General features: G+C 43.9%; 2 protein-coding genes across 2 annotated transcripts in view; one reads left to right on the top strand and one right to left on the bottom strand.

Annotated features, from left to right (window-relative positions):
• Positions 1–7,429, top strand: part of AKAP17B (A-kinase anchoring protein 17B) — a 30,954-nt gene extending 23,525 nt beyond the window's left edge. The window contains exons 4-5 of the mRNA XM_002699478.7: positions 896–1,127; positions 3,015–7,429. Of these exons, the coding sequence (XP_002699524.2) occupies positions 896–1,127; positions 3,015–4,649 (1,867 nt within the window). The 3' untranslated portion in view covers positions 4,650–7,429. The remainder of the gene's footprint in view (positions 1–895; positions 1,128–3,014) is intronic.
• Positions 7,430–9,390: 1,961 nt separating this feature from the next.
• PGRMC1 (progesterone receptor membrane component 1) lies at positions 9,391–17,778 on the bottom strand. The gene is given in 3 exon segments (NM_001075133.1): positions 9,391–10,691; positions 13,359–13,514; positions 17,378–17,778. Coding segments are annotated over 3 exon segments (585 nt in total). The 5' UTR covers positions 17,703–17,778; the 3' UTR covers positions 9,391–10,587.
• Between the last annotated feature and the right edge of the window lie 208 nt (positions 17,779–17,986).

Below are 17,986 nucleotides of genomic sequence, written 5' to 3'. Positions count from 1 at the left end.
TGAGCCCCCCCAAATTTCCAGATCGATTATGCAGTTGAGCTCATCCTCCAGTTTGGGGCTCGGTCCTCCCTCAGGCAATTGTCCTCCCCTGCCCTTCCCCCACCCCCCAGGTTTCCATGCTTCTATGAGAGCCTAACCAAAACATCTTAAATATTCAGAAAACAGAAAAATAAGCCCATATTCTTCTAAATCAGCCTGTTTTTATGATAATGTACTGGGTGGCTCAGATGGTAAAGAATCTGCCTGCAATGTGGGAGATCTGGGTGCAATCCCTGGGTTGGGAAGATACCCTGGAGAAAGGAATTACCTGCTCCAGTATTCTTGCCTGGAGAATTCCATGGACAGAGGAGCCTAGCAGACTACAGTCCATGGGGTCACAGAGTGTCAGACATGACTGAGTGACTAACACTTCACTGTGTTAAGGAGTGTGCACTAAAGACCAGTTCTAACCTTTAAGATTTTCTGAGTGCCTTGACTTACTTTCATTTGCGTCTGTGTGACCAGCTCAGGAAAGGTTTTGATCTCAAGAGAAATGGAATCATCACTGCAAATGCTAGATCCCATAGTCCCTGCTTCTGGTTTGAGAAAGTGCAGGGGGTGGGGGGAGGTTGAGGCCCTTCCTTTGAATTCAGTAGTCTTCTTCCTTTATTTTTTAAATTCTCTCTGCATGAGGTCTCCTGTACGTGTTTCTAACTGACCAACTTCGTTAAGCATCTCTCCCCTTGGCTGATGTGTCACAGTGTCTTTTGTCCTCAGTGGTCTAATGTCGAGCCTTGGGGTGTTGTAGCTGGAGATTTTGGGGAACTCCTGCCAGGGAGGAGGTAGTGGGGAAGAGAGTAACCCTTTTGCCCGATAAACACCTTCTAAAGGGTTCACTCTCTTAATCATTATCCAGAAAAAGGAAAGAGGAGAGGAAGGTCCAGGAAAAGAGGAGAAAGGCCAGAGTCAAGAGACGCACCCAGAAGGAAAGGGACAGGCACCGGCAAAGGAGACAGAAGGACAGCGCCAAAGTGGGGGCCCAACCAGGGTCCAACTCTTCCAAAGACCTGGAGAAGAGGAAGATCCCACTGACCCAGACGCAGCTGGAGGCCCTCTACCTGATTCGGGCACTCCTAAGGAAAATTGCAGTAAGGCTCTTGCCCCATTGTTCTTTGGTTTGGGTAGCTAGTGACCTCTCTGAGTCATTATGGCCTTTACTTTGAAACAGCAGCCTATTGTTTAACCAGTGGCTGTGGAAGACTTACTGTATTCGTTGAGGTTTGTTTTCAATAGGCTGGTCTCTAATAACCACAATTTTGCATTGACCAAAGGGATATTCAGGTTCTCTGAAGGGGTTGGGTCTCACCTCCACCATCTGGCGTGCACACACACACACACACACACACCTTGTGTTTCTCAGCTTTGGGACGATGTCACTCAGAGCAGTGTAGCTTGCGCACCTACTCTTCTAAGCTCCTAATGGAGCTAACAGAAAATGCCAGGAGGAGGGATGTGGAGTTTGTAGTCCTACATTACCTTTCGCTGGCCATTCATCAGTGACAGGATTGGACGGGAAAGGAGGGCCTTGAACAGGCATGTTAGTCTAGTCTTCAGCTGTTTGCTAAGGAATACCTCACATCATAGGCCAGTTGTTTTGTTTGGAGAGTTTCAGTTGGGGAAGGTTTTGTTCTCCCATTTACTGACCTCCTAAAGATAACCAGACTCAGCAGATGCCCCAGAGTAAAGACCGAAGCGTTCATTTGAAAAGCCACATTCAGTGTTCTTAGACACCAAGAGTGAATGGCATTCATTTTCAGTAGAGTTGATTTTAGGTATATTTGCCATCTCACCTGTTTTTGTTTTTTGTTTTTTTTTTCTCATTGGTATGGCCCATCAAACTGCATGAAATAAGGATCAGAAAAACCTCACATTTATCTTGACAATAAGGCGAGCTGGATCTTTTTTAGTTTGCCTTGCTGCTACTGCTGCTGCTAAGTCGCTTCAGTCGTGTCCGACTCTGTGCGACCCCGTAGATGGCAGCGCACCAGGCTCTGCCATCCCTGGGATTCTCCAGGCAGGAACACTGGAGTGGGTTGCCATTTCCTTCTCCAGTGCATGAAAGTGAAAAGTGAAAGTGAAGTCAAGTTGCTCAGTCGTATCCGACTCTTAGCAACCCCATGGACTGCAGCCTACCAGGCTCCTCCGTCCATGGGATTTTCCAGGCAAGAGTACTGGAGTGGGGTGCCATTGCCTTCTCCGTTAGTTTGCCTTAATGACTGCCAAAAGTGACTTCTTTTGAAGAATTCCTCTCTTCAATGTGTGTGGTACCAAATTTGAATCCCAAGTCCTGGGTAAGCTCTGAGCCCTGATTTGTGCCGAGTGTCAGTGGGAGCTCAGTACAAGCTCTCCCAGCAGGGTAGGGGCCGTAGTCCACACCTTCCACCTGCCCTGCAGTCATGGACAGCAGAGAGCACCATTGTCACAGCCATATTTTCTACTTGCTATCTTGTTTCCAACCGAGGTGGTCAGGTCAAAGACATGCTCACTTGTAATCCATAGGAAGAGGCCGTAATAAAACCCAAAAATGCAGTTTGGCTTTTATAAAGCCAACTGACCCTTTAAGACACATATTTCACCCACCAGTCTTTTCTTGTTCTAGGACTGTAGCCCCAGGGAGCGCTGTAGAGCATTTCTTATTCCTCTTCAGCTTCCCACCCTTGAGCACAATACCTGGAACATTAAGTAGACCCATCAATTTGTGAACAAAGGAAAAAAGGATTATGTGCTTTTGAAGGTATGTAACTGGGGTGCTTTCTAACATAAGGACAGGCACAGACCTAGTCAAAGCAGCTCCTGTTAGATGGGGACATTTAATTTTGTACATCCTGTTTCTTCAGTGTGCTATTATTCCTAATTTGGATCTACCCTAGGTGTAATTAGAAACTCTTCAGAACAGTGCTATATAGCCCAGTTTTCTTTGAGATTTTTAACCTGTTGAGCTTTTCATGTGAGATTTTTAACCTTTTTCTTTGAAGGAGTCTGAAGAATTTTACCCACGGAAGGCGAATATTGCAGGCTTCAAAGCTCATTATGCTCTGGGGACCATGTCAGGAACTCTGAAGAAAGAAGAACCAAACACTCAGTATCTTCAAAATCAGGAGGAAACGCTAAAATGCCCTGTTTCCAAGTCAAATTATAAACGTAAACGAAAAATGAAGAAAAAAGCTAGAGCTCACTTACGTAAATCTTCCCACCGCCTTGGGGGGAAAAAAAAAAGATATTCAGCAAGAAAAGAGAAAGCTGGAAAATCATTAACTGATGAATACAATAAAAGTTTGAGCTGTGAACAGAATTCCTTGCAAATTATAATGACTCAAGGTCAATCTCTTGAGAAAGACCAGCATGGTTCTAATACCTCCTATTCTTCCAGATTTGTTGAGAGAGACCATAGCAGGAAACAGAAGATCTATGAAACAGATGAATTTATTGACTATCTTTTAAACCATTATCAAACTCCAAAATATGCCCGCATCTGCCTAGAACCAAGTCACATAACAAGCACATGTCAGTGGAAGAGAACCGTCCTTGTGAAAGGAAATAGCTTTCAAATCAATTTGAGAAAACATAAGCATCGCTCAACCAGTTTGAGCCAAATGCAACATCTAGATAGGAGAGAACAGGTGCAAGAAGATGATCTCTGGACAAATCTTTCTTGGGATACTGAGCATATATCACAAAAGAAAAGAAAAGTGGATTATGCTGAAGAATGCACGAAGAAGTTTAAACATCATTTTAAGGACACAGCCAGTGAAGCTGGTGATTGCCTGTCCCCAACTGATGACAAGAGCCATCTGTTGGAAAAGACTCATGCTTACCAAGTCCAGGATCCCATATCCACAAGTCAAAGCCAAGTTTCCTCATCTAAGAAGTCAGAAGACTTTGATTTGAAGTTGAGAGATTTCTTAGAGGAAATAAGCAGTGATTCTGAATGTCTCAGTGATAATCTTAGTGTAAACAAAGAGAAGAAAAAGAAGTCTGTGGCCACATATGATAGCTGCCCAGAAAAGGGATGTCTTGATGCTGATGAAATCATCACTTGTGATCCAGAAATTATGTCAAGTCAGCAGGCCTTGCATGCAGAGTGGAAACATGATGGGGAGGAAAAATACTCTGAATACAAGCTTAGGAAACCAGGCAGGAGGTCTACTTATGAACTGAGATGTTCGTGGCTTGAGGGTAAAAACAATTCCATTAGAAATGAGGACAGCAACAGCAAAGAGAGGGAAATACTGGCTCCCCAATACTTATTTGATGAAAGCCACCACCACAGATCCAGTGCCAGTGATCAGTTAGACACTGTCATAGGAAAGAGGAGGCAGTTTAGTGATAGTGCATTTGACCACAGAGTCAACTATAGGCTCTTGCAAGTGCCAGTAACATCACCAAAAACTGCTGATGCTTCCTATTTGTGGGATTTTCCCAAAAGAAGAGAGATACCATGGAGGTCAGAATATAACTGGGATGCAGGAAGGATGAAAAGACGTGAGTATTCTGGAGATTTCATGCTGAATTCTGATAGTTATTACATCAGACCTAACAGTCTGGAGCGCATTGATAGAAGCCATTTGAGAAATAACTTCACTAGTTCTTTTTATTTTCAAATGTTTTGAAGGTTTCTTAGATCAGTAAACCCTTATTCACAGTAAAAATCTGCAAGAAGAAAATTTAAAACCAAATGTAGCTATGTAGTTAGCAACTACAGAGCAAGAGAGCAAACACTTAGGAGCTTGAGCAAGGTCAAATGCAAAACCTTGCTTCTCTTGCCAAAGTATAAAGTATAGATCAAAGTGTGTGTGTGGCAGATGTGTTGGCAAACTGGAAACACCAAACATCCCGATTCAAAAACTTGGTAAAACAATGTGCTTGCAAAACTTTCTTATCCAAGGACAGACATTTCTACAGTTCGATTGCAGCTTTAATTTGGTGCCATCAAAGGAGCAAATTCACATTGAGAGGAGTTAAGATAGCCTTCTACGGTTCTTCAGCTGTCATAACATTATCATTTAACATCATTTATCTTCAAAGGGATGGCAGTGAATGCATAAGGATCTTTCTACTTGTTCTTTGATTTGGTTCGAACACCATGTGAAGCAACAAACTTTCCTGACTTTTATCTAGAAATACCTATAGATAAGAGAGATGACACCTAGAACATACACTGGACTTCTCCATGACATTAGAGGGTTCCCTGAGCATCTACCAGAAGGAAATTAATCTTATTAATATGTTCATAGGACTCAAAGAGTTGTCCTTTTAGAAACAAAGCCTTGGAAGAAGAATCTAAAAGGGGCTCAGATTGTCTTTTGAGGCTGACACAGACAGTGGACCATTAGCAGAGTTGTTTTTTTTGGAAGAACCCCATGTCATTCCATCGTAGAAAAGCAACAGGATTGAAGTGATACAACTTGGGATTTGTCAAAGGAAATATTGAACAATCCTGGGGCACCAAAAATGGCACTTGGGAAGAGAGGATGTGACACTATTGCATTTCAGGTTATGTAATCCTTTCACTCAGGGTTGGGTGACATCAGTTTGTAAAAAGCCACTGAATATCCCCAAACTGACTTTTATAAAACAGTAACAAGTGCCTCCTCAACCCTCAGTAATGCCATGGAGTTAGGAAGAGTCAAGGGTAAAGCCCATACTTTTCTAGTGGGGGGAAAATTGTATGTGTGCAGAATTTGTAAACTCTTAACATAAGCAATTTATCTTTTTACCTACTGGTTTTGGACTCCTTGAATATGTTTTTAAATTGAGATATTTTATAGATTCGTAAAGACATACATCTTAATGCAGTGCATGTTCTATTGAAAGCCCGGCTGACTCATTCTGCCTTATATTGGATTTAGGAGCTCAGGGGGGGCAGTAGATGACTTTTTTCTTCCAACAAAACTATAGCTGACATGGCAGTGGAAGACCTCAAAGAGATTTGACTGCCTGCAGCGGGCAAAGGTATTTTAATCCACAAAGTAGTGGAAGGCAACATTTTCATATTACATGATTCATTTCAAATAGTCCTAACTTGATAGTCCATAGAAAAGGACCAGCTGGTCAAGCCAAAGTAGGACACCAGTCAGTGTGGCTGCCCAGAATGATAAGGCATGATGTGTGCTTGTAACCAGACTCTTGAACAACCTGATATCTGAGATGCCTAGAAAATCTTCACATCATTCATTTATTTGTTAGCTCTCTTGTATTCAGTTCTACTTGCAAGCTAGTGACTCTGCCATCAGAGTCACACAAGCCATCAACTAGGCTTGGCTTGTCCAATCTGAAAAATCACTCCTAGGGTGAGTGCCTTTTCTCCTCTAAGGACTAGCAATGACTATTAATGTTCAGAGTACTATTGTCTAGAGTAGCCTTTACATTATAACAGCTTGTATTTTGTCAGAAAACCTGTGGCAACCAGGTATTATTCTTTTCCAATGAGACCCATCCTCCCTATTGTTTTCTTCATGTTTAATGCCCTTGAAACACAGAACATTATGGTTTGTAATGGAAAGAAGCTATGCTTGTTTTGGAAAAAAGAAAGAAAAAACAACTCAATGTCTTCTGTCATTTGATAATTTTTCTTTGCAGAGATTTTAGGCATGAAAACAATTTGCTGCTCAGTAACCAGACATAAAAAAATACATTGCAGAATACAGCATGTGCAATTAAAAAATTTTTTTTGTATAATAGAATTGGTGCTAAGTCACTTCTATGTAATATTTTGGTCTAAATACCATCCTGGGACCTAGAAGAAAGTAAAAATACTGGTTTTGTGTTTACTTTCTATACAACCTTGGGTTTTTATGTCTTGTAATGCATTCTAGATTTGAGCAAATCCCTTTTTTTGGTGTGTGTAGGCCTTAAACAAGGATGAGAACAATTTCTCCTGAACTTTTCAAATGGATTGATGGAATGATTTAGAACTGAAAATGTGATACTCACTTTCTGTTAATTAACACTGTTATTCTTTGTTGTGCTGTTATTTAAGTGGTGCAAAAGTTTTCTCATATCTTTTTCCTATGTCCAGTGAAGGGCTGGAACTTTAATCTGTGTCTTTTTAAATAGATGTTTTCATGTTTTTCCTTGTATGCATTACTAATAGTGCTTTAAGAATTAACTAAAAGTCTGTTAATGTGTTTTCGTTACATTTGTTTGAATTCCTCAGGTAGAAAGCCATTGTAACCTGGTAATTTTGAACTTAAGAACCAAATAAATGTATTTTCATTTGTTGCAAGACTGTTCAACATGTTCACTTTTAAATGTTGATAATTCCACTTTGTGGGAGGGTGAGATTTCTACCTGTAGTATGCTGCTTTGCACTAACATTGCTGCTCCTTTTTGTCATTTGCATTGGTAGAGAAATAATACATGTTTGATTTTCAGATATATTAAAAATAAAGTTGTCATAGAGTCTTTGTTCATTGACCAGATGTGCTGGATAGAATATCACACACCTGCAGTAATATTTTCTTTGAAAATATGTCTGGTTTCACTACTGTTTTGAGTCAACATCTCCCTTTATAATACCAGTTAATGGCAATTGACTGTCAGAGCTCATGAAAATGCAGTTGTATTTTCATTTTTGGATAAATGAGAATCATATTTTGACTTAAGACTGTTCTCCCTTCAGCAAAGGTTTTATCAGTTCTTTATAGGCAGCAAAACAGATTCCACAGAATTTCACCTCAGCCCTTAGGGCTTCGCACGTGGTGCAGTGCTAAAGAATCCATTTGCCAATGCAGGAGACGTGGGTTCAGTCCCTGGGTTGGGCAGATCCCCTGGAGGAAGAAATGGCAACCACTCCAGTATTCTTGCCAGGGAAATTCCATGGACAGAGGAGCCTGGCAGGCTACAGTCCATGGGGTTGCAGGGTTGGATACAACTGAGTACACACACACACACACACACACACACACACACAGTTCAGGCCTTGGTGAAAGTGTAGAAGTTGCCCAATTTCCAAAAACATGTGTGGGTGTGGGATGGGGAGTCCAGTCATAGATGTGAGGGGCTTCAGTGATCAGTCTTTGATCCTGAAAGAGTTAATTGTATTTTCACAGGAAATGTACAGCAAATTTCTTCTAAATATCTGTAACAAAGGCGGACTGTACCTTAGAGGGCCACTGGGCACTCTAGAGCTTCTTTTTGTTCAGAGAGCTCTTTCTGAGACAGCAAAGGCTGTTTTTGCTCATTCTGGATCGAGGGTTTGCATGAAGTGTGGCCCTCTGATGTAAGGTGAACATGATATTGTGTAGAGAAGCCACAGAGATGCTGCAAGCACATAGCAAATGCTGCTTCTGACCCTCAGATGTTGGGACTAAGAAGACAGTGTCTAGGCAGGGACTATAAGAAAGTAGGGGAGGAGGAAACAGCTGTTCACCTGGCCCCTCCCTGGCTGGCATGGCTGGTGCCATGGCTGTAACCACCACTCCCTCATCTTCTCAAACAGTGCCTTTTACATAATATGGCTTATAACTGTGTGAGCTGGATTTAAGTTTCTACAGGAAAGTCCTGCCTGATAGTAATATCCCTTTACCTGTAATCAGTACAATGTTTAGTTCTGAATGGGGGGATTCCGGCTATCTGGGGTTGAAGCTTTTAACCAGGCTCTGGATGTTTTCCACCTGGCATCAAGACAAACCTGTTTAACTGAGTAAAAGGAGCAGCCTAATCTCAGGCTGCAATGGTGGCCCAGTTTCTCTCTCCCTCCCCTTCCCCCAAAGCATACGGCCTAACAGGTTGCTTGGCACAAAACAGGCAGCTCAAATATTTGTTGGATGAAAACTAATGCAGGAAAAGGACACATTTTAAAACAACAAAAACAGACAATATGGTTTGAGAACATAAAAGCTGGAAAGCTCTGAGCCCTCTCTGGTTCAGGGAGTACCTCCCTTGTAAGAAGAGTCTGTCAATTTTCACATGAAAATGGCAAAACACTCATCTTCAGAGTAATAGGTTGTCTGTTTATACAACCGACTGCATATGTAAGTCTCATATCCTTTTGGCATGAAGTGAATCAACTTTGCGACCATAAGGTTCCTGAACACTTTCCTAATCCCATGATACGTAAAGCAAAAACAAAACCTGCCTTGGCACTCAGTAAGTCTTCACTAGAGTTACTCCTTAGTAAACTTGCTATAATTCAAGGCAGAAGTCTGCCTCTGAGTTTATTAAATTCTGACAAAAAAGTAAATTCGATTCACTATTTTAACCGGATAAGCTGGTACTTGGTTTTTGGTGTGAAGTTGTACCCCTTTCCTTGTCTCTCTTGGAAGACAAAAAACATCACTCAGAAGTGAAACTCCTGAATCTGCTTCCTCAGATTAAAGTTTAAAAGAAATAAGGCAATCCCCCACACTATACTGGGTAAAACCATTTTATTAACTGACCAAAGCACTTCATTTTGTTTTCTGATTTGAGGTAAAACCATTAAACACAGTTCACAAGAAAATACAATGACTATTCAACTACAATTACAAGAGTTTGAAACCTCACTAGTTATTCATATAATACTTTTACAAAGTCATACAACTGTACAGTCTACTTAAGCTAAGTTTATTGTTAACCAAGACCAATATCAAAGACCAAGACACTTGACTACAACTCTTGCAGTGGCTATAGTTTTGTAACAACAGAAGAATAACTGTTAGGTTATGAATACACTTTAAAAACCACTTGGCCAGTAATGTGTACGGTTTCCTCATTCTTCAGGGGTGTGTGTGAAGGCTCTTAGAGAACAATCTGCTCCTGTCCTACACGGTCCCCTCGCATGTCCAATCATGTGAAATAACCAAGAACACAGGGGTGGGGAAAATAGTCCTACAATCTTATTCATGTATTTTTGGTTTTTAGGCAAGCCAGCTGATTTTCGCCAAAGCTTGCTTTGGAATGTTGAGATCCTATTTTCAGGCTCATTGGAGATTACTGTTAAGTAAGGGCATCTGAGTGTTCCAAAGAGCACAGGACAATGATGCTGTCCCCAAACAGAAAAGTAGGTTACCTGTGATTGAGTCCAGCTTTGAGATTTCATTTTGTACTGGACTGCTCTCTTTAATTAATACCAAAGCCTTTGGGACACTGCAGATTTGCTTTAGAGGTAGAGAAAACAGAAATCATGCAGTTAGGTCAATCGAGAAATAAAGGATTTTCTATCTTTAGAGAATATCATGACTCAAAGTCCATTCTTTGTTTCTTGACGCTTGAAGGACTTCACACATTTAACCTTTAAACCTGTTTGGGGGGAATACTCATGTCTTACCTGTCTCTCAGGAAATACAAGTTCCAATTCAGCCTGCACTGACTACAAATAGAAGAAAAACCATAATAACATTTGTCTTACAGCACTGCACTTCACTTTCTGGATTTGTGACACACAAACATATCATGCATTCTAAGACAGAGTTAGCTTTATCAGTGTCACTAGTGATGTTAATTAAAAAAATGTACAGCAAGTTCAAAACTTTTCTAAATATTGAAATCACCATGTTTTAAAGACAGACTGGAATGTTACAAATGATTCTGCAAAATACAAAAATAGATATGCTTCCGCTGAAGGCCTTAATCATTCTTCCGAGTGCTCTCATCTTTTGGCTCCTCCTCGTCTGAGTACACGGTGGGCTCCTCCCCGTCCTTCAGCAGTTTGCCCACATGATGGTACTTGACTGGAAGAAAAGAAGATGACACAACTGGTCATTCTCACGCTTTGGAGAAAACCACTAACATATTTCGTTTGAAAGCACTTACGAGAGGCCTACAAGCAACACAAAAACATGCTGGGATTCTTCAAGGCAGTTTATACCACAGTCCCAGCCAAGTCCCAGGGAGTTAGTTTTGTTCAGCAGATAGAAGTATAGAATGGGGAGTGATGCCTGACAATGTGTGTGCAAGGTAATGTCAAAGTGGTTTGTTTGTGTGTAGGGGAATGTTCAGCAGAGCAAGGGCTTGGTATGAGTTAGTTGGAAGGGTTGCAGGACACTTCGTGGGAGAGAGATATGCTTTGGAAGATGTGTAGAAGGACTTGGGGAAGGAGGGGTTTCCACAAAGTGCCAACGCCATTCACAAAGGCATTCAGGTGAGACCAAACATATCTGGGGAGCAATAAAGGGACCGACTTGGCAGGAGACTGGGAGCAGCGTCAGCCAAACAGGGTGGGAAAATCTTATGAAAGATGTGCAAAGGCAGCCTGAGGCGTCTGAACTTATCCCAGATGGCAAAGGGCACCGAAAGTGCACAACAAAGGAATGACAAGGTGAAATAGCGCTATGGTAACAACGGTTCCACTATGTATAGAGGGCAGGGCGAGTTAGTCAGGAGAGTCCAGGGACAGGGTGACTAGGAGGCCAGCGGGCAGATCCTCACGGGGAGAAACGTGAGCCAGGACGAAGGCAGTGTCCATGGGGCTGGAAAGGGAAGGATATGAGACCCATTAAAGGCAACTGGAGACAGGAGTTACGGAAGTGAACGCTGGAGACTCCGTGCACCGAAATGGGGACTTTGTGACCAGAGACTGACAACAGGGACTGGAGAAGTGCAATTAGTGTTGGCAAGATGCAGGTCTCAGTAAACGTTTGAGACAGAAGGTTCAGTGGAATGGTGGGGGCAGAAACCATATTGTAGAGAGCAAGGAGGGATGGAACAGTGGTTAGGGACAGCCATGATTACTAGATGCTTGTCTGACAGAGGAAGGAATGATAATAGTCTCGGAGGATAAAGGGGAGAGCAGGAGACAGAATTTTCCCTCAACTTGGGGAAAAAAAGCTAGACGTGGTTAAAGGCAGTGGTAAAGGAAACAGGAGAACACTGGAGATTTTGGAGAATGCAGGTTTAAGAGAGTAACCAGAATGTAAGAGACTCGAGGAGGGACGGAGTCAGCAGATGACCACCATATTGGCTGTATTATCGGGCCAAGTTAGTGTAGGGTTAATTATCACAGTGTCAGAGGTCAAGAGAACTCCTCTTCTGAATATGGGTAGGAATTAAAGGAGTAACCAACCTGTTTAATCAGGTAAACTGGAGCTACTTTGCTGTGAAATAATAGTCAGGAACAATTAGAACTCGCCTATTTGAACATATTATAAAGGTCCCTAGGGTGCTTGTGACTGTACAAGACAAATAAAAGCTGGGTGGCACCTGAGAAACCTGCCTTAAGGGGGAACCATGCCAGTTTTGAGTGTAGCTCAAGTGTCACGACAGTATTTGGGACTAGCCTTAGTTTAAGGGGTTGGGGGAACCATGGTTTTTTACCCCACTGATGAAATTAAGTCCTATAAAATAGAGCTATGTAAATTATGAATTACAACTCATTGGTTTCATATAGAACAATCTATTGTTACAAAGGCATCCTGAAGATGCAAAAAATGAGGGACTGTTAGATAGTTGAATTATGTTTTCAGAGTACAAAGACTTGCCTCTGGACTTGAAAGTTATACTTAGTTGACTTGGGATCCAAACTCTAAAGGCAGAGTTATACCTGGCTAATTATTAATCCAGAACTCTCTCTGAGGTCAGCATTACTCTCAAAACAGTTGAATTTAGCAAAAAAAAAAAAAAAATTATAGAGAACAGTAAATAGAAAATGACATTTACAATGAAAAATGACCCTCAAGGAAATGGTCACTATCTTAACATACTGTTTCAAAGCTTGGAAAGATTATTCTTCAAATTCTTAGCAGGGAAATATTGCTAAAGAGATCATTAAACACTTGGGTTGGACAAAAGCCAATTTCCCAATTCTTAGATTTCAACTTGACCTCCATCCTTACTTCCCCCCAAAGTCCTTGGTCCATAGCATAAGCCAGGAAACAAGTGTCTCCTTTCTGCTTTCTTTTTAAAAAACGTAGACACCATTGTTGCTGGGCAGATTATAAGCATCATTTGTAGATGAGGCCTATAGTTAGGCTCAATTAGATTCAAAGAGAAGCTGTTTTGTATAATACAAGTCTCTCATTCTTTAACAGCAATGTGGGCTGCTTTTAAACAGCAAGTTCTACAAGTAAGGGCTTATGAAAATCCTTCTGTAGCCAAGATGGCCACTCTCCTTTCCCCTGCACACCAAATCCTAGTGGGAAAATCTATGCAAACCTCAGAAATTTCAAAAACAGAAACCCAGGTTTCCACAGAGAACTAGCTAGATATTGGGATGCAGTCATGGCAAGTGACTCAGCACTGCTACAATTACTTCAAGCCATGAACTTGATCTGTCCAAGATTCAGGAGCCTATCAAAATGCTCTGCAGTTGCAGGCTGCTTAGTAATAACTATTGTACTGCTGTGAATCCCATTATTGGTAGAAATCTGACCCTGGCAAAATAAAAAAAAAAACCCACTTACAAGTGAACTGAGAGTCCCAGTCACTCAGGGTCTCCTGCTGGGCAGGAGTGAGGTCGGAAAGGTCATCGTACTCATCCTTCAGCGCTTCCTTATCCAGGCAAAAGGTGGCAAGGCCTCTGGATGCATCTCTTCCAGCAAAGACTCCATACGGCCCCTCTTTAAAAACAAAACCAAACCAAAGACCAATTGTCTATTAGACAGTCAATTTCTCTGTGGCTCACACACAGGAAATGGCTTCCTTACCAATGAGCATGGAGAGCCCATTTTTGAATATCAAATTCCATTTGGAAACCTTAAGTGATTGACGTGGATCCTTTGATTATTACCTAGTGAATACTGAACGACCTGTTGTCATTAAACTTTTAAATACCTAAATCAAAATGCTATACTGAAGAGTTGGACACTACTGAGCGACTTCACTTTCACTTTTCACTTTCATGCATTGGAGAAGGAAATGGCAACCCACTCCAGTGTTCTTGCCTGGAGAATCCCAGGGATGGGGGAGCCTGGTGGGCTGCCGTCTATGGGGTCACAGAGTCGGACACGACTGAAGCGACTTAGCAGCAGGAGCAGCAGCAGCAGCATTTCTTGTGATTGCAAATAGCTAATAAAAAAGCCATAAATGATTATCTCCTGGGGGGAGGGTGTTAGTAGGGAATGATCCAAGATATAGTTCATGGATCAGAATTTAACTTCTGGACATTGAACCTAGAACCTGGCTCTGTTCTAGGGACTGGGGTTGCACCAGTGAAAGTTATGGTTTCTGAAGATAAGAAACGTGCGTGCGTGCTAAGTCAGTCAGTCATGTCCAACTCTGTGCGACCCTATGGACTGCAGCTTGCCAGGCTCCTCTGTCCATGGAATTCTCCAGGCAAGAATACTGGAGTGTGTTGCCATGCCCTCCTCCAGGAAATCTTCCTGACCCAGGGATTGAACCCACATCTCTTATGCCTCCTGCATTGGCAGGTGGGTTCTTTACCACTAGCGCCACCTGGGAAAATAAGAAACACTAGAGTGTAAACAGAAACATTTTACACATGTATGCTGATGCAATTTAATGAGCCAAGAGTGTCTCATAGAGATCTTTGGTTGTGAGACTAGACTGTGTTGAACATTAATGTATGGCCTCTGCAGGAGAAATCATTTTATGAGTATCAGTGGTTTAGAAATCTATCCACAGGTTACATAATCTTCACTGTCAGTAAAGAAGGCATGGAATCAGGTCTGTCAGCTGTTTTGGGTGGGTTTGAAGACTGAAAATTCTGTAAAATATCTGACTGCTATTATACATAATGATACTAAATTTTTGTCTAAGAGAGCAGTGAATCATTCTGTATGTACTTCAAGTGGGTTTTTCGACTTATTTTAATATTGCACCAGTAAATGAAAAGAATCCAGTGTACTTTAAACAATGTGTTGTTTCCCCAAAGGTAGATCAAGTAGCAAGTCAGATATGAAGAAGTTTGCAGGTAACTACCATACCAAGTGGGCTTCCCTGGTGGCTCAGAGGTTAAAGAGTCTGCCCGCAATGTGGGAGACCCGGGTTTGATCCCTGGGTTGGGAAGATCCCCTGGAGAAGGAAATGGCTACCCACTCCAGTATTCTTGCCTGGAGAATCCCACGGATGGAGGAGCCTGGTGGGCTACAGTCCACGGGGTCGCAAAGAGTTGGACACGACTGAGTGACTTCACTTTCTGACTTCACTTTCACCATACCAAGTATGAGAACAGATCACATTTCAATATGGCCTGAAACCTCAATCCACTAGGACACTTTTATTTTTACAAATTAGACGAAATTTATGATCAACTTTTAAAGGCACATAAGATTCCGAAGAAAAATGGTTGTTTTTCATCACCATTACATACTGCCATTTCCACTAGAGAAGGTAAACAGGCCAAGTGGATGGGTTTGGACCTCACCATTTTAGAACTTATGGTTACAGAATACTGAAAACACTCTGAGGGGAGCATTAAAAATCTTTGGAGAATATATACATTATCCACCAGAATATACAGTCACCAGAATGTAAGCTCCATGAGCAGAGATGTAGGCCTGTTTTGTTCACTACTATATTCCCAGCACCCACAAAGGTGCCATACATACAACATCATTAAAAATAATGAATCATTTTCAGGAATCCTTTATAACACAAAGTGTAATTGCCACGTGATGTTACAGATGCATGGACTCATGCAGGTAGACTGAGATTGCACAACGGGCCATCTCTATCACTTTAAAGAGGGACAACTAAGGCCTGGAGAGAACAATGCTTTGCCCCAGGTCACACAGGTGGTGAGTGACCCAACAAGGCCGAGAACCCAGGCTGCCTGACTCCCAGTTTCAAGCTCTGTACACAGGCCTACCTTCCTCTCAATGACTTTGCAAACTACAATTATATGGTGAAGCTCCAGGCACGTTTCAACTGCTTTATGGGGTGGCTTGGTTGTAACAGATATTTACATGATTATGTTTACTGATAAAGCCTTCAGGTGCACCACTGTAAGTGACAAATAATATAGGTATGGTTTTCAAATTATTTTGACAGTTACATGTTTATAGGAAGTAGGTCTTCTAAATCCTCCCCAAGGAAAAACTGTGGCGTGGGAGAGTGCTTTAGTACATCTGATGTTGATGAGTTGGAGGGGCAAAGTAAAACAAACCAGGAGTGGGGATGAAGGCAGACTGCTGCCTTCTTCGCTCTCCCTCCTCTCCCTGAACCCCCTGATTTTAGACGCATCCATACTGGAGGAGCTAAAACCCCTTCTTCCTCTGATCCAAACATGCTGTAAAGCAGAACTTTCCCAACCTGGAGACTCCTCGAATTTGCCTGGGGGTGGGCGTATTAAAATGCAGATTTCTGGATCACCCCTTTCCCCCACTCTTGGGGGAGATTAGGCCGGGAATCTGTATTGTACCTCAAGTGCATCAGGTGATTCTGTTCTGCAACCAAGCCTGGAGAAGCCTCATTTCTAAGGCCTACCAAGCCTGTCCCTCTGCAACAGCTCCTCAGTCAACCAGCCCTCATTTCCCCTCGGGTTGGCTTTTCCACGAAACCCCACACCCAGCAGCCTCCGTAGCCCTACCCCTTTTGTTTCTCAGGATCCTCCCACTTCTCCCTCCCTCCATTTTTTTTTTTTTTTTGGCTTCTAGTTCCTTCTCTCCTGTTATGGAGTGTAATACTGTATTACCTTCTGGTCTTGCCACATTCCTATCGACCACTACATTCAGCCTTCTACATCCAGCTCCTTTCCCCCTATGGAGCCTCCCCTGTTCACCTCCCAGCTTTCCCCGTCTGCCACACACATACCAAACACATGCCACTCACATACCTGACACATGCCACATTGCTAGCACACGCGTGCGCACGCACACACACAAGCCTGACATGCCACATACGCATCACACAGAGCACACACACATCACTCACTGCCACGCACAGTGCTCCAACCTGCTGCTAATCTCGTTTCCCATTTCCTTCTCCCACACCTCCCCATTCCTCATGGCTACTCCTGGGGTCATCGGCCTTCCCGGCCCCTCCAAGGCTAGACCTCCCGACCCCCTCTCGCCCTCCCTCCCATCATGTTTCCCTCGAGACACTCTCATTTCCTTTCCCCAGACCGACATCATCCCCTCCTTCCAGGAACCCTCGAACCCGATACCTTCCAAACTCCTCCAACACTGCGCTCTGCTGTGCCACCCCCCACCACCCTCAGCCTTCCAGACTGACGATCTCACCCCCCCATCCACCCCCGGCTTAGGCATTTCAGTCTTCTTCCTCCACCCCACGCCGGGGCTGGCGGTGCGGACCGGGAATCTGCGATCCCACTGGCTCGCAGCCTTTCCAGGGTGCCTCTGGCCCCCTGCCCGCCCGGGGAGCCTCCCTGCCCCGCCCTCCCAGGCTGGACACCATTCCAGCCCCTCCCCGGGCGCCCCGCTCCCTCCTCGCCCCTCCGGGACCCAGCCCCGTGCTGGGGCCCCTTCTTTTGTCTTTGCGACCCCCCGGCCAGCCGCCGTACCAGGCCCGTAGAACTTGCGGCCTTTGGTTACGTCGAACACCTTGCCATTGATGGCCATGAGTATACGCGGGTCCTGTACGCCGTCGAAGCGCCGCAGCTCGGCAGGGGTGAAGTCGCGCCGCTTAAGGCGGGGCAGCGGGGGCGGCTCGTCGTCGTCGCTATCGCTGGCCGCCGGCTGGTCCCCGCGCACGATCTTGTAGAGCAGAAAGATGCAAAGGCCAAGGAGCAGCAGGTTGAGCGGCGACGTGAAAATCTCTTGCAGCAGCCCGCCGCTCTCGAGCTCGCTCGTGTCTGCGCCGGTCGCCGCCACATCCTCGGCAGCCATGATCGCTGGAGCAAAGGTTGGGCCGGGATAGGCAGGGATCCGGAACTTGCTTTCTCCTCCCTCTCCGCGAGCTACTGGAGCGCGGGGCCCGGCTGACCAAGACTAGCCAGCGGAGGAGGTGGAGCCAGGCGGGGCGGAGTCGGAGGCGGACGGGCGGGGCCTTTCAGCCCCGCCTCCCCGCGGCAGCCGAGGCTCCCGGCGCGACTCAGTCAGGCCCCGCCCAGCTCAGGCCCCCAGACCTGGCCTGTTTGGTGGTGGCTCCCCTCCCCCAGCCGGATCCTACC

Source organism: Bos taurus, chromosome X (assembly GCF_002263795.3).
Source record: "Bos taurus isolate L1 Dominette 01449 registration number 42190680 breed Hereford chromosome X, ARS-UCD2.0, whole genome shotgun sequence".
Lineage (NCBI taxonomy): Eukaryota > Metazoa > Chordata > Mammalia > Artiodactyla > Bovidae > Bos > Bos taurus.
Note: the sequence above shows the minus strand (reverse complement) of the source record. Positions and strands in the feature narration are given on the sequence as shown.